The sequence below is a fragment of the Miniopterus schreibersii genome (assembly GCF_964146895.1).
Source record: "Miniopterus schreibersii genome assembly, chromosome: 16".
Lineage (NCBI taxonomy): Eukaryota > Metazoa > Chordata > Mammalia > Chiroptera > Miniopteridae > Miniopterus > Miniopterus schreibersii.
Window position 1 is genome coordinate 27,770,258 of NC_138116.1, and position 20,535 is coordinate 27,790,792.

At 34.6% G+C, this 20,535-nt stretch overlaps 2 protein-coding genes across 4 annotated transcripts in view; one reads left to right on the forward strand and one right to left on the reverse strand.

The window, feature by feature from the left end:
• The window catches only part of CRLF3 (cytokine receptor like factor 3), a 32,971-nt gene extending 28,331 nt beyond the window's left edge, over positions 1-4,640 (forward strand). Inside the window, exon 9 of the mRNA XM_081162189.1 lies at positions 3,597-4,640. Within this exon, the coding sequence (XP_081018315.1) occupies positions 3,597-3,638 (42 nt within the window). The 3' untranslated portion in view covers positions 3,639-4,640. The remainder of the gene's footprint in view (positions 1-3,596) is intronic.
• The window catches only part of SUZ12 (SUZ12 polycomb repressive complex 2 subunit), a 40,625-nt gene continuing 24,676 nt past the window's right edge, over positions 4,587-20,535 (reverse strand). For 2 of the 3 annotated variants that reach the window (XM_081162186.1, XM_081162185.1), the window contains 8 exons: positions 16,189-16,294; positions 13,029-13,206; positions 11,478-11,569; positions 11,137-11,280; positions 9,850-10,007; positions 9,078-9,276; positions 8,515-8,594; positions 4,587-6,878 (listed from right to left, as the gene is read on the reverse strand). In XM_081162186.1, coding sequence (XP_081018312.1) covers positions 6,533-6,878; positions 8,515-8,594; positions 9,078-9,276; positions 9,850-10,007; positions 11,137-11,280; positions 11,478-11,569; positions 13,029-13,206; positions 16,189-16,294 — 1,303 coding nt within the window. In that variant the 3' untranslated portion in view covers positions 4,587-6,532. The remainder of the gene's footprint in view (positions 6,879-8,514; positions 8,595-9,077; positions 9,277-9,849; positions 10,008-11,136; positions 11,281-11,477; positions 11,570-13,028; positions 13,207-16,188; positions 16,295-20,535) is intronic. The other variant, XM_081162187.1, reaches the window with a different exon arrangement.

A 20,535-nucleotide genomic window follows, 5' to 3' on the forward strand; every position in this document is an offset into this window, starting at 1 on the left:
TGGAATATCTGTTTATGTAGATGTCTAATTGCTCCAGCACCATTCGTTGCAAAGGCTATCTTTCATCCATTGAATGGCTTTAGTACCTTTGTCAACAATCAGTTGGGCATACTTGTGTGGGTCTATACCTGCGACCACCAATCTATTGGTCTATCCCTCTGCCAGTACCACACAGTATGATTACCAAACTATATAATGTTTTAAAGTCAGGTAGACTGAGTCCTCTCTAATTCATCTTTTTCCAGGTTGTTTTAGCTATTCCAGTTTCATTGTCTTCCCATGCAGATTTTAGAGTAATCTTTACAAAAAATCTTGATAGAAAATTGTGTTAAACCTGTATATCAATTTGTGAAGAGTTGATATCTTTACTATGTTGAGTTTTCTAATTCATGAACACAGTATACTCCTCCTATTTAGATGTTTCATTTCTTTAAATCAGCATTTTGTAGTTTCCAACATACAAGTTCTACATATATTTTGTTACATTGACACCTAAGGTTTTTTTAGTGATTTCATATGGCATTGTATTTTTAACTTTGGTTTCCACATGCTAATTCCTAATACATAGAATTGATCTTTATATGTTTATCTTGTATCTTGCCAAATTGATAAGCTCAGCCCTCTTCTCCCTCTTGATATATCCTATTTGATCCAAGGATTTTCTAGAAATGTTTTTAGTTTCTGAGTGTGTTTGGAGATTTTCCTGTTATCTTTCTGTCAACTTCTAGCTTGATTATATTGTGGTTTTAGAACATACTCTGTAAGATTTCAGTGTTTTTTTAAAATATATTTTTATTGATTTCAGAGAGAGGAAGGGAGAGGGAGAGAAGGAAACATCAATGATGAGAGAGAGTCATTCATCAGCTGCCTCCTGCACGCCCCCTGCAGAATTGAGCCTCGATCTCCTGGATCAAGGTTGATGCTCAACCACTGAACCACACTGGCGGAGCTGGTTTCAATTCTTTTAAATCTGTGAGGTTTCTGTTGTGCCCCAGGATATGGCCAATCTTGGTGTGTTCTGTGGGTACTTGAGAAGACAGCATTCTGCTGTTAGTGGGTGGAATGTTGTATAAATGCAGGTTAGAATCCTGTGGCTGACGTCGAGTTCTACTCCTTCCTTGTTTTGCCTAGTTGCCCTGTCAGGTCTTGAGAGGGGGATGTGGAAGTCTCCAATTGTAATGGTGGATTTGTCTCTTTTTCCCTTCGTTCTGTCAGTTTTTGACTCAGTTGTTGCAGCTCTTTTGTTTTATGAGTACACACTTAGCATTTCTGTATGTTCTTGGTGGATTGCCCATTTTATTATAATGTCCCTCTTTGTCTCTGGCAATTTACTTGGCTTCTAAGTATAGTTTATCTAATATTAATATAGCCTCTCCTGCTTTCTTATGATTAATGTTTGCATGATACATATTTTTCTATCCTTTTACTTTCAACTTGTCTATATCATTATATTTGGAGTTAGTTTCTTATAGACATCATATAGTTGGGTCATGGTTTTATTGTTTTGGTTTTTTTTGTTTACTCTGTTAGTCTCTGTTTTATTTGGTCTGTTTAGACTGTTTACATATAATGTTGTTATTGATATGTTAGGACTTAAGTCTGCCATTTTTGTTTTCTGTTCTCTCTGGGTTTCATTTCTCTGCTTTCCTTTTTATGCATTCTCATAGGTTACTTGAACATATTTTAGAATTTCATTTTGACTTATTTATAATGTTTTTGAGAGTCTCTCTTTAATAGTTCTAGTTATTAATATATATGTATTACATACATATGTACATAATTTCCAATATATATACATTAGTATATCTCTTATATATTACATATATGCTGCATATGTATATAACATATCCATTATCTATCTATATCTTTTCAGTGTATTGATGTCATTATTTTACCAGTTCAAGTGAAATATAGAATCCTTACCTTTCTTTATTCTTCCCCCATTTACAATGTAATTAAAAAATTTTTTTCTCAACATATTTTAAGAACTACATCAGACAATGTTATAACTTGCTTTAACCATAACATAATTTTAAAAAACCAGAGATGAAAAATGTGTTGTATTTACCTATATTCTCTTTACCATGTTATTTCTTTCTTCATGGTGTTCCATTATTTCTTGTATCATTTCCCTTCTGTTTAGAGAACTTCCGTTAGCCATTCTTTTAGGATGTTTGCTGGTGTAAAATACTCTGTCCTGACTTCCTCTTCATTCCTGAAGGATATTTTCACTGAGTATAGGATTCTGGGCTGACAATTCTTTTCTTTCAGGACTTGAAAAATATTATGTTACTTCCCATGGTTTCTGATAAAAAAAAAAAATCTCTCATTCTAATTGTTTTTCCCTGTAGATAAAGTGTCTTTTTTCTCTGGTTGCTTTCACTATATATGTTTTTTGTCTTTAGTTTTTAGAAGTTTAATGATGTTATATCTTTGCATGGATTTATTTTCTTTAGCTTCTTGAATTTTTAGTTTGTCTCTGGCCAAATTTGGAAAGATTAGAGCTATTTTTTCCAAGTCCTACCCTTTTTTCCTTCTCCTTCTGGAACTCCAGTGACATAAAGTTTACATCTTTTGTTTAGTCCCATTGATTCCTGAGGTTCTGTTTAAATCTGTTTTCTCTGAGTTGTTCACATCAGGTTTTTCTGTTGGTCTTACAGTTCACTGGTTCTTTCCTCTGTCATCTCCCTCCATTCTACTGTTGGGCCCATCTATGAGCTTTTTGTCATTTTGGTTATTTTATTTTTCAGTTCTAAAATGTCCATGTGGCTCTTCTTTGTATCTCCGATTTCTTTGCTAAGATTTTCTATATTCTTAGCTTGAGGCTATTCATTTTCTCGTTTTTCAAGTGTATTCATAATTGCTTACTGAAACATTTTATCATGGTGGTTGTGATGGTTGGTCGTATGTGTTTACTTGACTGGGCTAGGGGTGTCCAGGTAGGTAGGTAAACATTTCTGGGTGTCTCTCAGGATGTTTCTGGAGAGATTAGCATTTGAATTGATAGACTGAAGAAAGCAGTGGGTGAGCATCGTTGTCTCTTGGCCTGAATAGAACAAAAGGACAGAAGGTTGAATTCACTCTCTGCCTGACTGAGCTGGGACACGGGTCTTCTGCCTTCAGCACTCCTGGTTTTAGGGCTTTGGATCTGGACTGGATTCCACACCATTGGCTTTCAGGCTATTGACACCACTGGCTCTCCCGAGTTCCCACCTTGCAGGCCGGTTGTGGGACTTCTCAGCCTCGATAATCTTGTATTGGTTCTGTTTTTCTGAAGAAAACCAATACAGCTGCTTTAAAAGATATACTTTCATTGATTTTAGAGAGGAAGAGGGACAGAGATAGAAGCATCAATGAGAGAGAAACATCAGCTGCCTCCTGTGTTCCTGATCTTCCTTTTTTCTAGTAACTTTTATCTTTGGTCTGTTTTCTCTCTTCCTTCTACAGTTATGCCCAACCTTCCCATTCTCTCCCCCCAAAATCCTTCGTTTCCCTCTTGCTGTGGCCCGTTTTCACATACTCTGTGATAAATTTCTCTAGCTCATTTTCCATTTAATAAACTGATTAAACCTGTTCATCACTTGCCCACCTTGAAGGTGCCGTTTAATTCCCTTTCTTACGGGCTGCTGCCTTCTTGAAACGTCTGCGCTACACTGCAGTGCCATTCGACAGTTCCTCTTTGGGCACGCACTTCCCGACGGTGCTCTAGGAGTTGGCTGTTCTACCTGGACTGTTACAGTAGCATTCTACCCGTTCTCCCTCCGGAGATCCTCCACCCCGATTCTCAGCGCTGTGGCTCCCCTAAGTAGAAACTCGCTCGTCGTACCTGTGCAGTACGTCTCTAAATGCTTCCTACTGTCTGCAATCCAGACCTTCCGCATGGCACGTAAAGCCCTCATCATGCCACCAAATATCCGCGCACCAGGAAGACCATTGGGCAGGACTAATGTCAGTGCGACGGACTTAGCAGTCGACAGCAGGAACCAAGCTTAGAAGAAACACTGAGCTTTGGGAAACGGAGCCCTCAGCTGAAGACGCAGAAACGAGTGCAGGCAAAACGCTGTTACCAGCGAGGAAGGCGAGAATAGCTGAACTGCCAAGTCTCCTGCAAAGTTCTCCCCAGCTCTTCTAGAGACCTCGTAGAATGTAGTATGTAACTTCATTAGACAGTATCGCTTTAATTTATAGCTATCGTCTGTATCCCTCTCTAGTCTATGGTTTTTGAAAGCCAAGATAAATTTTTTCATTAAAAAGGAAATGTAAAAAAAATCCACAACCAAAGATGGATAGCTATTGATACTGACATTACTTTGTACTATAAGTTTAAAAATACATTTAGATATTACCATAAATAACATATTTAGGTCGAAACTGATGTTACTAAAACTGAAAGCAGGTTTCACATTAATTTTCTTTTTTGGTTTAAACAGACATTTATTTCTCCCAGTTTGGAAGCTGGGAAGCCTTTCTTAATTTCTTATTAGTTCTGATTGACCAGTGTACTTCTGGATCCCTACTATCCTAAACAAGCCCAAGTTTTAGCGCACACATTAACAGTGCATAAAATAAGACAGAATACAACTTTTATATTATTGAACTTTATGTACAAAATCATTTGATTTCAAATAAACATTTAATGTAAAAACAAACATTCTTTTAAACTGATTTTTTTTTACATCTACTGTACCATTCAAATCCTTTATCATCTTACATGATTTCTTCAAAATCTCTTCAAGGGTACATATAGAAAAACCTTTTTTTTATAAATAGAAACAAAGGGATTTTTTCAGCTTTTATAAGATGACATAAAAAGTTTACTCAACAGAAGTAATTTCATTACTATTTGGGGGAGGGAATCACCAACTTTTTGTGCAAACAATGCTAGCCTTCTTTTAAGCATTAAGAGCATAACTGCTTAAGAAATGACATAAGCAATAATTCTACACCTACATCTCCCCTAAAATAATCTATTTTTTTACATATGTGCACAGCTTTAGCAAATTAAAGCTGGAGAGAAATGCTCAAGTTCTGCTACCCATAGTCATGACCAGAGTTTACTGTAACTTATCATTTGGCGAGCTTACCAATCAAGGAGTCTGTAATGAAAGCTGCAGTTTCCCTCTTTCCTATTTTTTTAACACAAAAATTAATAACTAAGAATTTAATACTGGATGACAAAGTACATCCACACTATCAGTTAAATAGCCTCACAGTTAAACACATCTTAAAGACCAATCAAATCAATATTTACATTTTATAAATTTCTGAAGACACCATTAGAAAGCTTATATATCCCTTCATTAAACAAAATAGGGAACTGCATCTGATGGTGGTGGAATGAAATTTAAAAATTAAAAATACCTGTATTTACAGCAGCATTGTTCCTTTATAAATAAAGAATATGAAAATGAATTATCTTTAAGGATAATAAAAAATTGAGGTGATGTTACTCAACCACAGTGCTTGAAGTTGGAATAAAAATCTATTGGTGCTTGTTAATGTGCCAGTAGTGAAACCACTTTCTGTTGGAGAAAATCCAACTGCAAATATGTGCATAAAACACATGTAACACAGGGCAAAATTGCTCAAAACAATTCAAGTCAGCTTATCTGTACTGGATATTCTAATTGTGAAACACAAAGACATCCTTGCAAAGAAAAAATGTTACATTTTCTGGTTCATAGAACATTTCTTCCCTCGAAAGTGGCATCTTCAAAATCTCAAATTTGTTTTTCCCTTGGTTCCTAATAAAAAGATGTGGACAGTAATTTTCCATGTGTTTACCTAACTGGGGGGGGGGGATGGGAGGACCCAAACAGCCAAACATTCAAGTTTAAAAAAATATACTGGGTGAGCAATGCACTAAAACTATCCACATAAACAAATGGTAAGTAACCTTATAAACCAACATAACAATTCACTGTCAAATGTGAAAAATTAACATCTTCTCAAACAGGCATAAGATGAAGAAGTGCTATTTTTAAACTGTAAAATGAACATATGCAATGGAAATATCTTGTGTTGTAATTTCTCATTTTAAATTGATTAATGATTTCAAAATCAAGGATCAAGGTTTGATTGCAAATGGTAATGCAACATAACTTCACAAAATCCAATTTTTAAAAAAGGGAATCACATTCCAATTTTCCCTCCCCAAGAAAATGTCTCACAAAGTAGAAAAACAGCCAGTCACAAATGCAAAAAACATTATAATTTAAATATATGAAATAATCTATATTATCAATTTATTTCATAAGACAATTCTTGAAGTTAAAAATACTTTCTTTGAAGTATTGCTTTTCATGCTCAAACGAGAATGCTTTAATGACATCAACAGAGCCGACAGACATGTAATGCTGCATAATGAAGTGAAGTGGAACCCGATACAAATAGCCTTGTTGAAACCATTTACTTCATCTTAACAGTGCCTGTTTGGAATCTGGTTAAAAAACAGAAAACTCTTCCTAGATGCTGAACTCCCTAGAACGCAATTTCAGTGTTTGTCCACAACACAGGGTTAGGCCTTTTCTTCTCAGAGTTTTTGCTTTTTGCTCTGTTTTGAAACCCCTGAGACACCATCTGTTTCTGAAGCTTTCTCTTTTGAGTTAATTTCACTAAACCCATTTGCTGTCCCATTTTGTTCTTCAGTGATTTCTTCATTTGCAGGTGAAGCAGATTCTCCTTTTTCTAATTTTTGCTGCATTTCACGGAGCTTGGTAACAGCTTTATCTATTGACATTATGCTAATAAGATTAAAGTCATGCATGCTGACTAGATGAAGCATGAAGTTTCGACATAAATTCTTCTTAATTATTTTCTGTCCATAGTTTTCTACAAACAGCATACAGGCGTGATTCATTTGATTGTCAGCAATAAACCTATTTAATAAAAATAACACAAAACATCAATAGCAATACAAAGCATTTTTGTCAAATGGAACAATGATAACCATTACAGAACATGTAAGACTATCCAAATTTATTAAGTGATGATTTAGCAGAAGTAAAACTATAGTGAATGTGAGATTCAATAACTTGAATAAGCTTACCACTTAAAAAATTTAAAGATGTGATTTAACCAGTTATTAAATAGGTGTCATTTGTTTTTCCTAATTATACACGGCAGTATTAAAAATATATTTCCTTTAGCCAGCACCACTTTCATTAACTGTATTCACACTATCTCCTTTATTTTCTCCCTTGATTTTGACCTACTTTCCTATTTCAGAAGCAATGTTTCTTTAGATTTTCAGTTCAAAGACCTCTAAAAAAATGAAGGTGTCACGAGAAATAACAAATGTGGCCTATGTGATGGTGCTGGTGGAAAGTGAGCTGGGGGCATACACAATGAAAAAAATTTGAGAAACCAAATAGGAAAATGGCTACTCAGTTATCCACTGGGACTGAGAGTCCAACAGAGTCCATAAGGCCTGCCTGAAGATGTTTGCTCAACTACCTGCCTCTGTATAATGCCAGTATACAATGAACCACAAGAGTTGTGCTAACACAGATCAAAGAATTAAAATAGAACTCCAAGTAATGTGACTAAAACTCTGTCTTGAAACTGGCACTGTCAAGACAAAAGGAAAAATGTTTAACCCAAGCCTCTGCATACATACTTTCTCCTTAGTGCCCCTAGGTTAAGGACCAGGCAAACATTTTCTGTAAAAAGCTAGACAGTAAATATTTAAGGCTATGCAAGCCATATGTGATCTGCCATCTCCCTCTTTTTCCTTTTTTACTGCCCAGTAAACACGTGAAGACTATTCTTAGATGAAGGCAGTACACATGCTATAGCCCATGCAACCAGGCATCTTATGCACCAACAACTCTTCACTCCCCAAGAGTAAAGAAATAGAAGTGTTTCCTCACATTTACTTCACTTATATATAAATGAAAAAACTTTGGATACTTGTGCTATAGAAGAAAACCTTAAATGAGGATCTAATAATAATGAAGGCAGAGAAGAAAATGTGTATTGACAGGAAAATAGTTCACACAGAGGAGGCAGATCTGCCGGAAAAACAATGCTTTGGGAACATACCTGTAGCCACAAAGGCATGAGAAATAAGCATTGTTTTACCTTGCCTCCTATGAAATAGTAATAAATTAGAAAAGCTACTTATATTTTATTCTGAATAATTAAGCAATTTTTAAAAACTGTGGTAATAACTGTGATAAGTAGTTTTCAGGATTTCCAGGAATATAGCACACGGCATTTAATTTTTGTATTCCCTGGCAATAAAAGGAATAAAAATTGGGTCATTAAAAAAGAGACATATTAAAAATAAAAATCTGTTGTTAAGAGCTAGCACCTTCCTTACACAGTCTCTGAGCATCACCATTTTTCTCTATTATGCAATTATAATACTTTGGATTAGGATAAGATTTAGGACACATTATATCTAAATTAATGGAATTTTACACAGGATTCTAACACACGAAGATTTATAGAATGTGAAGCAGCGAAAAGAATATAAAGAAAATGGAATATTTAAATTTAGAAATACCCTACCCATGCTTCATGACATGGAGATTCCATAGTTTCATAACTTCTTTCTCTCCTTCATTAACATCAGAAAATTCCTCAATTTGCTAAAAATAAAAAAATTTTTAAAAAGAAAAAGAAAAACACCTATTAAATGCAGAGTAAATATAATTGGTATTTCTAAGAAAAAACTGAGAGAATGTTAAAAACAGATTTTTTTTATAACTAAAAATACCACAACTTATTTATACAGCAAAGTGGCAAAATTTCTTAAAAACAACTTCTTTTTAAGCAGTAATTTAAAAAAGGAATTCCTAAGTTACAAACTAGTTATGTATAAATAAAATGAACACACTATAAAATCACAAGAAGAAAATCTGTATTTCCTTTACCTGGTAACTGTTTAAATGAGACAATTATAAAATGTGGATTCCTGAATTCCTTAACTTAGAAAAAGTTCCTTTACTACGTCAAAAGTTTAATACATATTATTAAACAATTTATAGTTTTCAAACAAAATAGATTTCAAACAAAAATCATTTAATCATAAAATTCTAAAATCAGTCAATAATGGTAATAGTAATAATTACTGTAATGGTTTTTTCTCTTAGCCATTCAGGATCTTTTTCATCTTCACTATCTACTTCCATTTCTTGTGGACGGAGAGGTAAACAAGTATCACTATGGAAATATAGACGATTGTGTCCGCTACTGTATGTACGTTGCTGTTCTACTTCTCCATCTTCAGACTCAAGAAATTCAGACATGCTTGCTTTTGTTCGTTTTGGCCTAATGAAAGAAAATGTTGATGTAATATTAAGTGACAGGGTTAGGGTTCTTTGTATTTCGCATCACCCAAATAGATTACATTCCTTTCTTACAGGTTTGTACTTAGATCTACTAGGAAAATTCATTTTTTAAAAAATATATCTTTATTGATTTCAGAGAGAGGAAGGGAGAGGGAAAGAGCTGAAACATCAATGATGAGAGAGTAGCCATTGACCGGCCACCTCCTGCATGCCCCCGACTGGGGTTCGGGCCCACAACTGGGGCATGTGCCCTGACCGGGAAGCGAACTGTGACTCCCTGGATCCCAGGTCGATGCTCGACCGCTGAGCCACACCTGGCCAGGCTAAACGAATTCTTTAATCACCCCAACCACTGCAGCAGTAGTGACATTAACATTTAAAACACAGGAAAAAGCTTTAAGGAAGAAGTGAGAAAACCCTGTAGAAGCAGGAGCTGGGGAGGGCTATCAAGCAGTATACCACCCAGAGACTTAGCTAATGCTCCCCTCTGTTCCTCCACCATCATCAATAAAATCCGGAGAATAAACTTTGGTTGTATGACCTTTTTACCTACCTGCACACAAGAATGTGTGTGATAGGCGTTCTCTTTACAGGTCCATTGCGACTAAAAGCAAATCCAGGCTGGCGATGAATATCCTGAGGATTTCCTGCATAGGAGCCATCATAACACTCGTTGATAGAAACATCTATCCTAGCACCTTTTGGATGATACTGTAACAAAAATGCCAAGGAGTTTAGGAAAAGAAAGTATTAATTACCCTACCCCTAAATACCCATCACCCCAACTTAATTAATTTAAAAAATGCTTGTGGTTTTTAATGTTTTGTAAACCTAAATTAGCCAGGCATACCAGCATGGTAAATAGAAGTCAGAAAACCTAGAGTCAAAAAGATCTGTGTTAGGCCCTGGCTGGTGTGGCTCCGTAGTTAGAGCATCAGTCCTCACACTGAAGGGTCTCATGTTAGATTCCCAGTCAAGGACACTACCTGGGTTGCAGGTTCCATCCCCAACCTTGGTTGGCAACCAATAGATGTGTCTCTCTCACACTGATGTTTCTCTTCCCCCTTCCCTTCCACTCTCTCTAAAAATCAATGGAGCCCAGCTGGGCGTGGCTCAGCAGCTGAGCATCGACCTAGGATCCAGGAGATCACAGTTTGATTCCTGGACAGGGCACATGCCTGGGTCGCAGGCTGGATCCCCAGTCGGGGGAGTGCAGGAGGCAGCTGATCAATGACTCTTTCATCATTAATGTTTCTATCTCTCTCCCTCTCCCTGAAATCAAAAAAAAAAAAAAAAAAAAAAATCGCCCAGCTGGGCATGGCTCAGCGGTTGAGCGTCGACCTAGGATTCAGGCGATTGGGGTTCGATTCCCGGCCAGGGCACATGCCCAGGTTGTGGGCTGCAGCCAATCAATGATTCTCACATCATTGATGTTTCTATCTCTCTCTCCCTCTCCTTTCCTCTCTCTGAAATCAATAAAGATATATTAAAAAAAAAAAAAATCAATGGAAAAAATATACTTTGGTGAGGATTAAAAAAAAAACAACACACAAAAAAGCCCGTGTTAATGCCTATGCCATTCATCAGCTTGATAACTTTTTAGAAATTATTTCTCATCTCAACAAGAATAAGGAAAATACCACTTAATTAAAAAAGGTGGTGTGAGGGTTATGTGAGTCAATATAGGTGCACTATATGAAAAATGAACCATTCATTATAATTCACACATAAAGCAATCCACCCAATACAGAAATTTTGATATTTTGTACAAAGTACAATTTTTGAAAGTCAAATTGTCTTTTAATGTATGATATATTAATAAGAAAAAAAAGTTACTTACAACATAGTTGAAGATAAACCTGCTATGGCAGAGTTTAAGATGCTTGAGTAAACTATAAAGTTTGCGGCAGTTCAGAGTGCACCAAGGGCAATGTAAGTCATCTCTTGCTTCAGTTTGTTGTCTTGTATTGTTGTTATAAAGGAACTTTAAAATAAAACAAAAATAGGAAAGCTCCAACTTACACATCTCAAAACATTTTTTTCAATATCACCTTTAAAAATAGTTAAATTAAAAGAAAAATCAGAGATACTCTTTTTACTTAAATATCCAAAATATTTTATATGTAACATGTAAAACAAAGGCATTTCACGATTACTTATAAATGGGTCAGCTATGTTTACCTGATAAAATATTCTTAATTTTTGTCGGTTTTCATTTGAAGTATCTTTTTCTTTTCTCGTTTGTAGATCTGTAGTCAATGATTCTTTAACAGCTGAAAATACATACTTTTACATTTAATGCAAATAATTGCTTCTAAGTGAGATAATATATTTTGTGAAAATAATGAAATATTAAAGGTTTCACAGAACTCTACTTGTATTTAATACAGTTTTTGTTCTCACCCTCAAGGGAACAATCCCCCATAATCAATACTCCTAATCAAATACTTAGGTCTTTATTTGCAGGAGCCATACTCTTCCTTTAAAAACCACCTCTTATGTCCTAAATCATCATAAAAGTAACCCCAAGAAATTACATGTAGTCACTGTAATGTTTTATACTTTGAGGTCAAGAGTGTGATTTTGGTATTTATATTCCCAGGGAAAAGCAGTGAGCAGACATCCACTAAGTGTTGGTTTAACAGAAATTAAATAGAAAATGATTCTGTTAATATCATTCCAAATCCAGAAGATAATCACCATTAATAATTTTGGTATATTTATTTACATACTTAAATTTTTTAAATTTTCCCTAACATAACTAAGTATTTTATAAGTACAATTTTGTATAAGACTCTTTCTCTCATTTTCTTTTAAAACTCTTCTACCTATCTGACTGGCTGACCACAAAGTATTTTGAGAAGAGCCCAGACCACAATTTACTTGAGAAATCTTTTCTCTGACACAGGCTATGTTTTTATATCTTTTTAATCTGACTCTTACAATGACCTGCACACAATAAATGGACATGAGTGGTCAATGTCAAAGACAGCTATCTTAAGCCTTCTGCCTTCTTTAAACAGACTTAGACCTGGATACTCTCAGGTCAAAGACAGTGTTCCTATCGGGCAGATACTAAATAACAGATCAGTGTAACCTGGACCTTAACTCAGCAGAACTAAATCCATTTGTAAATGTTTCCCTCTTAAAAAAATACTCAAGATTTAACCTGGTAAAATTCAGGTTATAATGATCCTCTACCAGTTCTATTATAAAAACACTCTGAAATATTGAATTCAGTTTTACAATATATACAAAATTCTACATGAGTTATAAAAAGCATACAATCCCAAAGCTCTATTACCAAGCTGCAATTTCAAAATCCTAAAAGCTCTGAAAATCAATAGTTTCCTTCATGAATTTGACGCAAATTTATTTAGTGGGAAAATTTGTCCTAAATTGACATAGGCTATCTATAGACCTCATTTGGAGGTGTTATATAATATATGGCATATATACTAGATCATCCTTCTAAAATAAAAATAAAAAAAAAAAATTCCCAGACACATCTGACACAAAGGTTTTGGATAAAGGATTGTTGATACGTACTTTAACACAAAATTTTACATTTAATATAGAAGAACTCTAATTTACCATGGCTCATAGTCTGTCTCTCTAGTAAGTAAAATATTTCTCAAAGAATAACTACTTTTAGAGCAAAAGACAAATGAATTAATTTAAGCTTAAGCCCTAATTCTGCAAAACATTATTTTGAAAGCAATGTTTTCTTACCAATAGTTTGAGTAGGTTTAACTGAACCAGGCTTGTTTTCTTGATGGAGACTCTCTGAATTTCTAGTGGCAAGAGGCTTGGCAATAGGAGCTGTAGATTTATCATTGGTCTCTCCTGTCCAACGAAGAGTGAACTGTAACGTAGGTCCCTGAGAAAATGTTTCAAATGGAGGCAGCCTCTAAAAAAAGAAAAAACATGGAAAGTATAAAGAAAAATTCCGTATAACAAATTGAAAGAAGTTGTAGAAACTTGAAAAACAATAGTTATTTATAAGTTAATGTGGATTTGATTTAAATCAACAGATTTTTTTCCATGGAAATCCAAAATGCCTACAGCGATGGCCACGTAAATCAAGTACTGTATATGTACTGCACAGTAGAGACTATAGTACTGGAGTGTTCAAGTTGTCTAAAAAAGACAGCCACTAATCTGCAGTAGTTGAATTGTTGCCACATGCAAACATTGGCCCAGCACACCCAGATTTTCTGATTTTTCAAAAGTCAGAAATCCAAGTTCTAATGGGAAATCTTGCCATTTTTATGTTGGTAACCAATTTAAAATGTTTTTAAGAACAAGAAGAAAACTGTAGTACCCAAAGCCTGCCAGTTTGCAGACACTATTAGATGACTAATTACTTTCTAAGTCTAACAGTTGTAACAGTAATTTTCCTTGATTTCTCTTAGCTTCACCGCTGACTGCCCTTGCCTCTCCTCATCAGGTTTTGGCACACTGACCTATCTTGGCTTTCCTCCTCCGCTCTTACCACTTACAGGACTACTTGCCCTTCTCTTGTTCTTTTTAGTTCCTAGCTAACATTTAGCCATGTGCCCCTACCTCTCACCCATCCTTGAGGATTTACCTATTACTAGGCTGATGATCCCAAATTGGTTCTCCATTGTTTATACTTGAATTCTAAACCCATATATCTCCAACCGACTCTTGGGCATTTGAGCTCCCATTTACTTTACTGCCATATAAGCCTAAACTCCTTCTACATTTTTATTATAAATAATTCTCTTAAAACTATAATTTTAGACGGGAATGAGGTAAAAATGTGATCATATAAGCTGGTTTTGACATAGTAAGTCCATATCTAGGAACTTATTAAAATATTTGCAATGCAAAAAGGTACTTGTACAAATGTATTCACTACAACGTTTTTGAAAACAAAAAATTTAAATAACTAAATTATCCATTAAAATGGCATTGATTTGGTAAATTATAGAACATTTATTTAAAAGAATACCACAGAGATTTAAAAGGAAGCAAATCTATATGACCTGACTTAAAAGGATGCCATTTCATATTGCCTCAATTTCTTGGGAAAAACCAACAACTCATATAAATACAATCCTTATTTTCTCCTGGATAAACCTAATAAATTTTAAATAAAAAATTTAAAACATAAAGATAATAAATACCTGCAGAAAACTCAAACAACGTAAGTATAAAAAAATTAAAAATTACTTGAAATCTCATTACCTATAAGTAACCACTACTATTTATTTTAGAAAAAGTGGGAGTACATATACTATTGCATAAAAATTAAATATCATGGAAATTTTGTCAAAGTATTGTCTCTTTTAATGGCTTTTTAGAATAAGGTGTTTTCTAAATTTTCACTATTTAAAATTGTTTTACAAGACCTGTTAACTAGTTCTTTTCAGCTGCCAATTACTATCTTGTTATAAAAGGAAAGAAACAGAATTGCTAATGACTATATAAAATTAAAATTTTTATCCATATTATCTGTCTGCCCTCCAGTAAGGTTGTATCAACTTATTCTTACATTAAAGCATTTGAGAGTGTGTCTCACATATCCAACTATGAACTGTAAATCTTCTAAACTGTTGTCAAACAAGTAGTCAAAAGTAGTATCTCTGATTTTGTTTGCATTTCTTTGAATACTAATAAGGTTGAATTTGCTGGCCATCTATATTTGTTGCTTTAAGGACTGCCTGATTGCCTTTAATCCATTTTTCTAATTAGATTGCTTATCTTTTCTGTTATTGATTTATAAAACTACGTATTCATAGTATTAGCCTTTAGTATGTTACAAATATTTCCCCAGTCCATGATGTTAAACTTAGATTTGCATGTAGAAATAATCCACCTTAGTCATTTTTATTTTATGCCTTTTAGCTGTTACATCACACTTAGAAGAGCTTTCCTCATAGCAAGACTATATGAATATTCACCTACATTGTTTTGTTATGTATTGTTTATTTTTACATTTATATTTATGAGCCTTCTGGAATTTATTAGGTCTAAGTTTATTTCCAGATTGCTAGAGACCTACCTGTTCAGTCACAATTAATGAATAGTCCTTCTTTCCCACACAAATCTACCACCAACTTTATCATGACTAAATTCCAAATGTCTATGAAACCATTTCAGAACTATGCTTCAGCGATCTGCTTATCTATTCTTAAGCTATACCATACCACTTAAGTTCCTTTAACTTTATAGTATGTTCTACCCCCTGGTTAAGTAAAGGTTCTCTGAAAACTTTTCCATAATTTCCCTTAGTAGTATTATATATTGCTGTAGGTGAAATTGAGAATAATTTTGAGTCTTCATAAAAAAAATCTTTTGAGGATTTGGCTTGTGATGGTACAGACCTTACATTCAGAAATAAAGGCCATTCTGCTGAGCCTGCCTATTCAAGAGACATATGTATGCCTATTTATAAAGTCCCTTAGAAAAGTTCTTTTAAGTTGCTTCATTTAAGTTTAGCAGATTTCTTGATAAATTACTAGTCATCATGTTACCTGTTTTTACAATGAATGGGATTTAAAATAGCAGTTAACATTTATTGAGCACTTATTTTATGCCAGGCACGGTGCTAAACATACTTATTATTTCATTTAATCCATCAACGCTATGCCTCGTTCTACAGATGAGAAAACCGAGACACAAAGCTTAAGTAACTTGCCAGATGCCACATACCTAGAAGTGAAAATTTGAACTTGGTCTGGCTCCAAGGAGGATGGGTGCCTTCCATTAAATTCTCTGACTAGATAATTTTATTTGTGTTTTCCAAAGTACAAAAACAAAGGATTCTACTTCCAACATGAATTTGCATTTGGGGGAGAAAAACATCAATAAAAAATGGGAGTTCGTTAACTATAACGTGCTCAACCTTCTAAGTAGTCCATACCTTCCCATCAAGAATAGTCTCCCATGTTGCTCTTTTCTTGCTTATTGGACATTCTTCCATTTCCTGCATGGCTACTTCATACTCCCCATCTAAAAGCTGTAAGCGCCTGTTAGACAAACACATACACTTTAAAGTAACCTGTGTTATTATTGTAAGTACACAAATTCTACATCTTTAGATTTATACTAAAAAGCATTTATTAAATTTATAGACTAGCTTATATACTCGACAAATTTTAAAATATACCTATACTCCATTCTTGACAAAAGCATTTTTAATGATTTCTATTAACTATTACTAAATTATTTTATTAATGTAGCTACTCAGATATAACTAAACATTTAAAGTATAATATGCCTAAGATCTCAAAACTTATCAAGTTTTAAACATTAAGTATAAAGTATGTGAGCAGGCTTAATACTTGTAAAAATGGGATAGTATTTCAATACTTGCCTTAGGAAACTACTAAGAATTATGCCTCATTTTTAACTATTGTAAATATTTGAACTAGAGTTCTTGACTTTTATACTTGACCAGTAATCAAATTTATGATTACAATGACTCTAATAATTGTGAGATCCTGGGGGCACCTGGCACATATAGGTGCTCAATAAACATTTCATGGGTAAACGAATAAATGAAATACCAGTTGAATCGAAGAATCAACTAAATTATACCCATACCCACAGTATAGTTTTAACGTGTATGTACATATATGTGTGTATATATAAATTATTTTTGCCATATTCTTAAACACTGGTAACACTACTACACTAAACACCATTCTTCAATTAAGCTCAGTAATTAATTATATATAGCAAGAAGAATCTGGCTTCTTTTTATCAGTCTTCAGAAAAATTGTTAGGTGATAACAGCTAACATTTATTGAGTGCTTACAATGTGCCAGGCACTATTTTAAAGACTTTATACAGTTCATTTAATCTTCCCAACAGCTCTATGAAGATGCTATTACTCCATTTTTCAAGAGAAAAATGAGGAACAGACAGGTTAAGTAACTTGCCTTAAGCTGACACAGTAAGTAGCCAGGGCTAGCAATTTAATCCAGGTAGTCTGTCTCCAAAGACTGACTCTTAACACAAATAACTTTGAGACTTAAAGAATTTTTGTATTTACGATGTACTACTTGAATTTATTCTCCTTCAATAATATATCAGCAAAGCTATTAAACTTATTATTTTAAAAATCTAATTTTATTTAAATAGGTAATACATTCACATACTTCTAAATTGAAAAGAAGCTTCCCTCGTGCATCTACATAATATTGTTTTATGATTGTACATTTGATAGGTTCAATTGAATTTACCCTCCTACCTGCAGGGTATGAGGAGGCCCCTTTTCCCCAAAGCCTGACCAATTGTGCTTTATCAAGTTTTTTATCTCTTCCAAACTGGTAAGTGAAAAAAATGACATCTCAGTGTACTTTTATATAGATGTCTTATCTTTTAGTTGTTTAAGAACCATATATATTTTCTGTTTTGCAAGTATTTTTATCATATCCCTTGCCCATTCTTCTAGGGTTATATTTTTCTTTTTACTTAGTATGATCTTTTTATATTAGAGGAACAAGACATCTATCTATAGTATGAGTTAAAATTAATTTTCCTGACTTGTCATTTTTGACTTGGTTTATTTCTGTTTTCAGAATTTGTTCTATATTTTGCTCAATATTTCATACTTTTTCTATATAGCTTTTGAATTTTGGTTATTCTTTAAGGAGACTTTAATTTCTCTGAGATTATAAAAAGAATTTTTACACATTTAACTCCCCAGGTCTTGGCTTGCAAATACTTTACTAAAAGGAACCAAGACTCCTTGAAGAATTGGCCAATTCCAGAAGAGAGGTAGAAAAAGGAGACTGTAAGCCCAAAATATTTTACTATCCCAGAAAATAAGGAAAAACAACAACAAAAATACGTAAGTCAAAAGAACACAGGAGCCTGCTTAGAGGGGCTTTTTCTGACCAAATTTGGGACAATCTGAGCATTAAAATGAATAACCACATGAAATAGATTAGAACAGACTGAATAAAAATGGAATTTGTTAATCCATACTGTGTTTTTTTAAGTTGAGGGAAGGAATGCTCTTCTTTATAGGAAACTACCAATAAACGTGGAAGAAATGAAAGTTACCAAGGCAACTGTCATGGGAATAATTTATTCAATATAGAATCCTCAATGAATGCCAAGCTGCTGGGTAAAGGCTGTTGGAGGGAAAAGGACATTTACCCAGTTTCATGTGTTACCACAGAGGTTACATATTAATTAAAGGGAAGCCCTGGCTGGGTAGGTCAGTTGGTTAGAGCATTGTCCCAATGCTCCAAGATTGCAGGTTTGATCCCCAGTCAAGGCACAGACAGGAGGCAACCAAGGTATGCATAAATAAGTGGACCAACAAATTGATATCTCTCTCAAATAAATAAATAAAATATACATTTAATTAATTAAAGGGAAAAGCTACTGTTATAGTGGACAAATACAGTGATATCTCCTTAACCAAGTGATCAAGCCTGTATTATTTGTGTCTGTGATAGGCAAAGAACACACCACCATTTAGTTCTTGCTAAAAATGTTTAACCCAAATCTATTCATTAAGGAAACAACCACAGAAGTCCAAACAGAAATTCTTCAAAACTACAGGCTTGTACTTTTAAAAAGTGTCACAAAAGGCAAAATAAACAGAACTGGAGAACTATTCCAATTTGAAGGAAACTGAACAGATACGGCAACTAACAAGTAGCTACAGATCACACAGTCCTCAATTGGGGAGGAGGTGAAAGAACTATAAAGAACATTATTGGGGTCAATTGGGGAAGACAGTATTACATCATGTTAAATTTCCTTAATATGACAGGTGTACTGTGGTTATAGAGGGAAATGTTCTTGTTCTTAGGAGACATATCCTGAAGTATTTAGGAGAAATGAAGTAGAATGTCACAACCCAACTTTTAAATGGTTCATCACAAAAACAAAATACACACTCACAAATAAAGCAAATGTGGTAAAATGTTAACAACTGATGAATCTAGATAAAGGGTATATGGGCACTAATCACCTGTATTGTTCTTTCAACTTTTTTGTAGGTTTGGGAATTTTCAAAATAAGTTGGGGGGAAATTCTCCTATGTTTTTTTCATGGTACTTTTTATCATTAAGTAGAAAGCAGTATTTCACATGTACAAAGGATATGTTAATATATATGTAAAGTGTAATATATGTAAAGAATTTTAAATATATCTTTATTGATTTCAGAGAGAGGAAAGGAGAGGGAGGGAGAGAGACAGAAACATCAATGATGAGAGAGTCACTGATGGAGCCCGCAACCCGGGCATGTGCCCTGACCGGGAATCGAACCCCGATCGCCTGGATCCTAGGTCGATGCTCAACCGCTGAGCCATGCCCGACCGGGCATATGTAAAGAATTTTAAAAAGAACACAACATACCTCCCCATGCTGGCTGAAATAGAACATTTACCAACATCAGTGAAGCCCAGTGTCCCACACCCTCATTGCTCCTCCCAGACATAACCACTATCTCCTAGTATATGCTGGTTATTTTCCATTTAAATCTTTGATCCACAAATTTCTGAGTTTAAAAGGACACTAGGGCCTGGCCGGGCATAGCTCAGCAGTTGGGTGTCGACCTAGGATCCAGGTGATCAGGGTTCGATTCCCGGTCAAGGCACATGCCCGGGTTGCGGGCTCGATCCCCAGGCGGGGGCCGTGCAGGAGGTGGCTGATCAATGACTCTCATCACTGATGCTTCTATCTCCCTCTCTCCCTCTCCTTTCCTCTCTCTGAAATCAACAAAGATATATTAAAAAAAAAAAAAAAGGACACTGTTTGTTCTGCCAGTAGTAATACTGTGACATTAAATAACATATTCTAAGACAATATGGTATCAAATTTTGTAGTATTATTCCTAATCATCTCTGCCTTCCTATTAAAAGCCTTGTACCTTTCTTTACATGGTGGCTAATAAGTGATAATATTAAAGCAACAATCTAGTGCTTTTTAAAGAGTACAAGGAATGTATTAGTTGCTACACTCAACTCTTGCTCCTATACCTAACAGTAAACTACCAGTGAACAGCCTGGACAAGAAATATGTCATGTTATAGGTTTCACTGCCAATACTGTCAAAAAAAAGAATGCTGCATTCCCAAATGAAAGCTGCCGAGACCATTATAAATCCAAGTGTTCTTTACTACCCTGTGCCAAATGTACATAGAGCCATACAATGATTACACACAATTTTCTTTAGTAAATACATAACCTCAAAATTGTACAGGGCCCACTTCATTCAGGTCTCTGCTCAAATATTACGTTCTC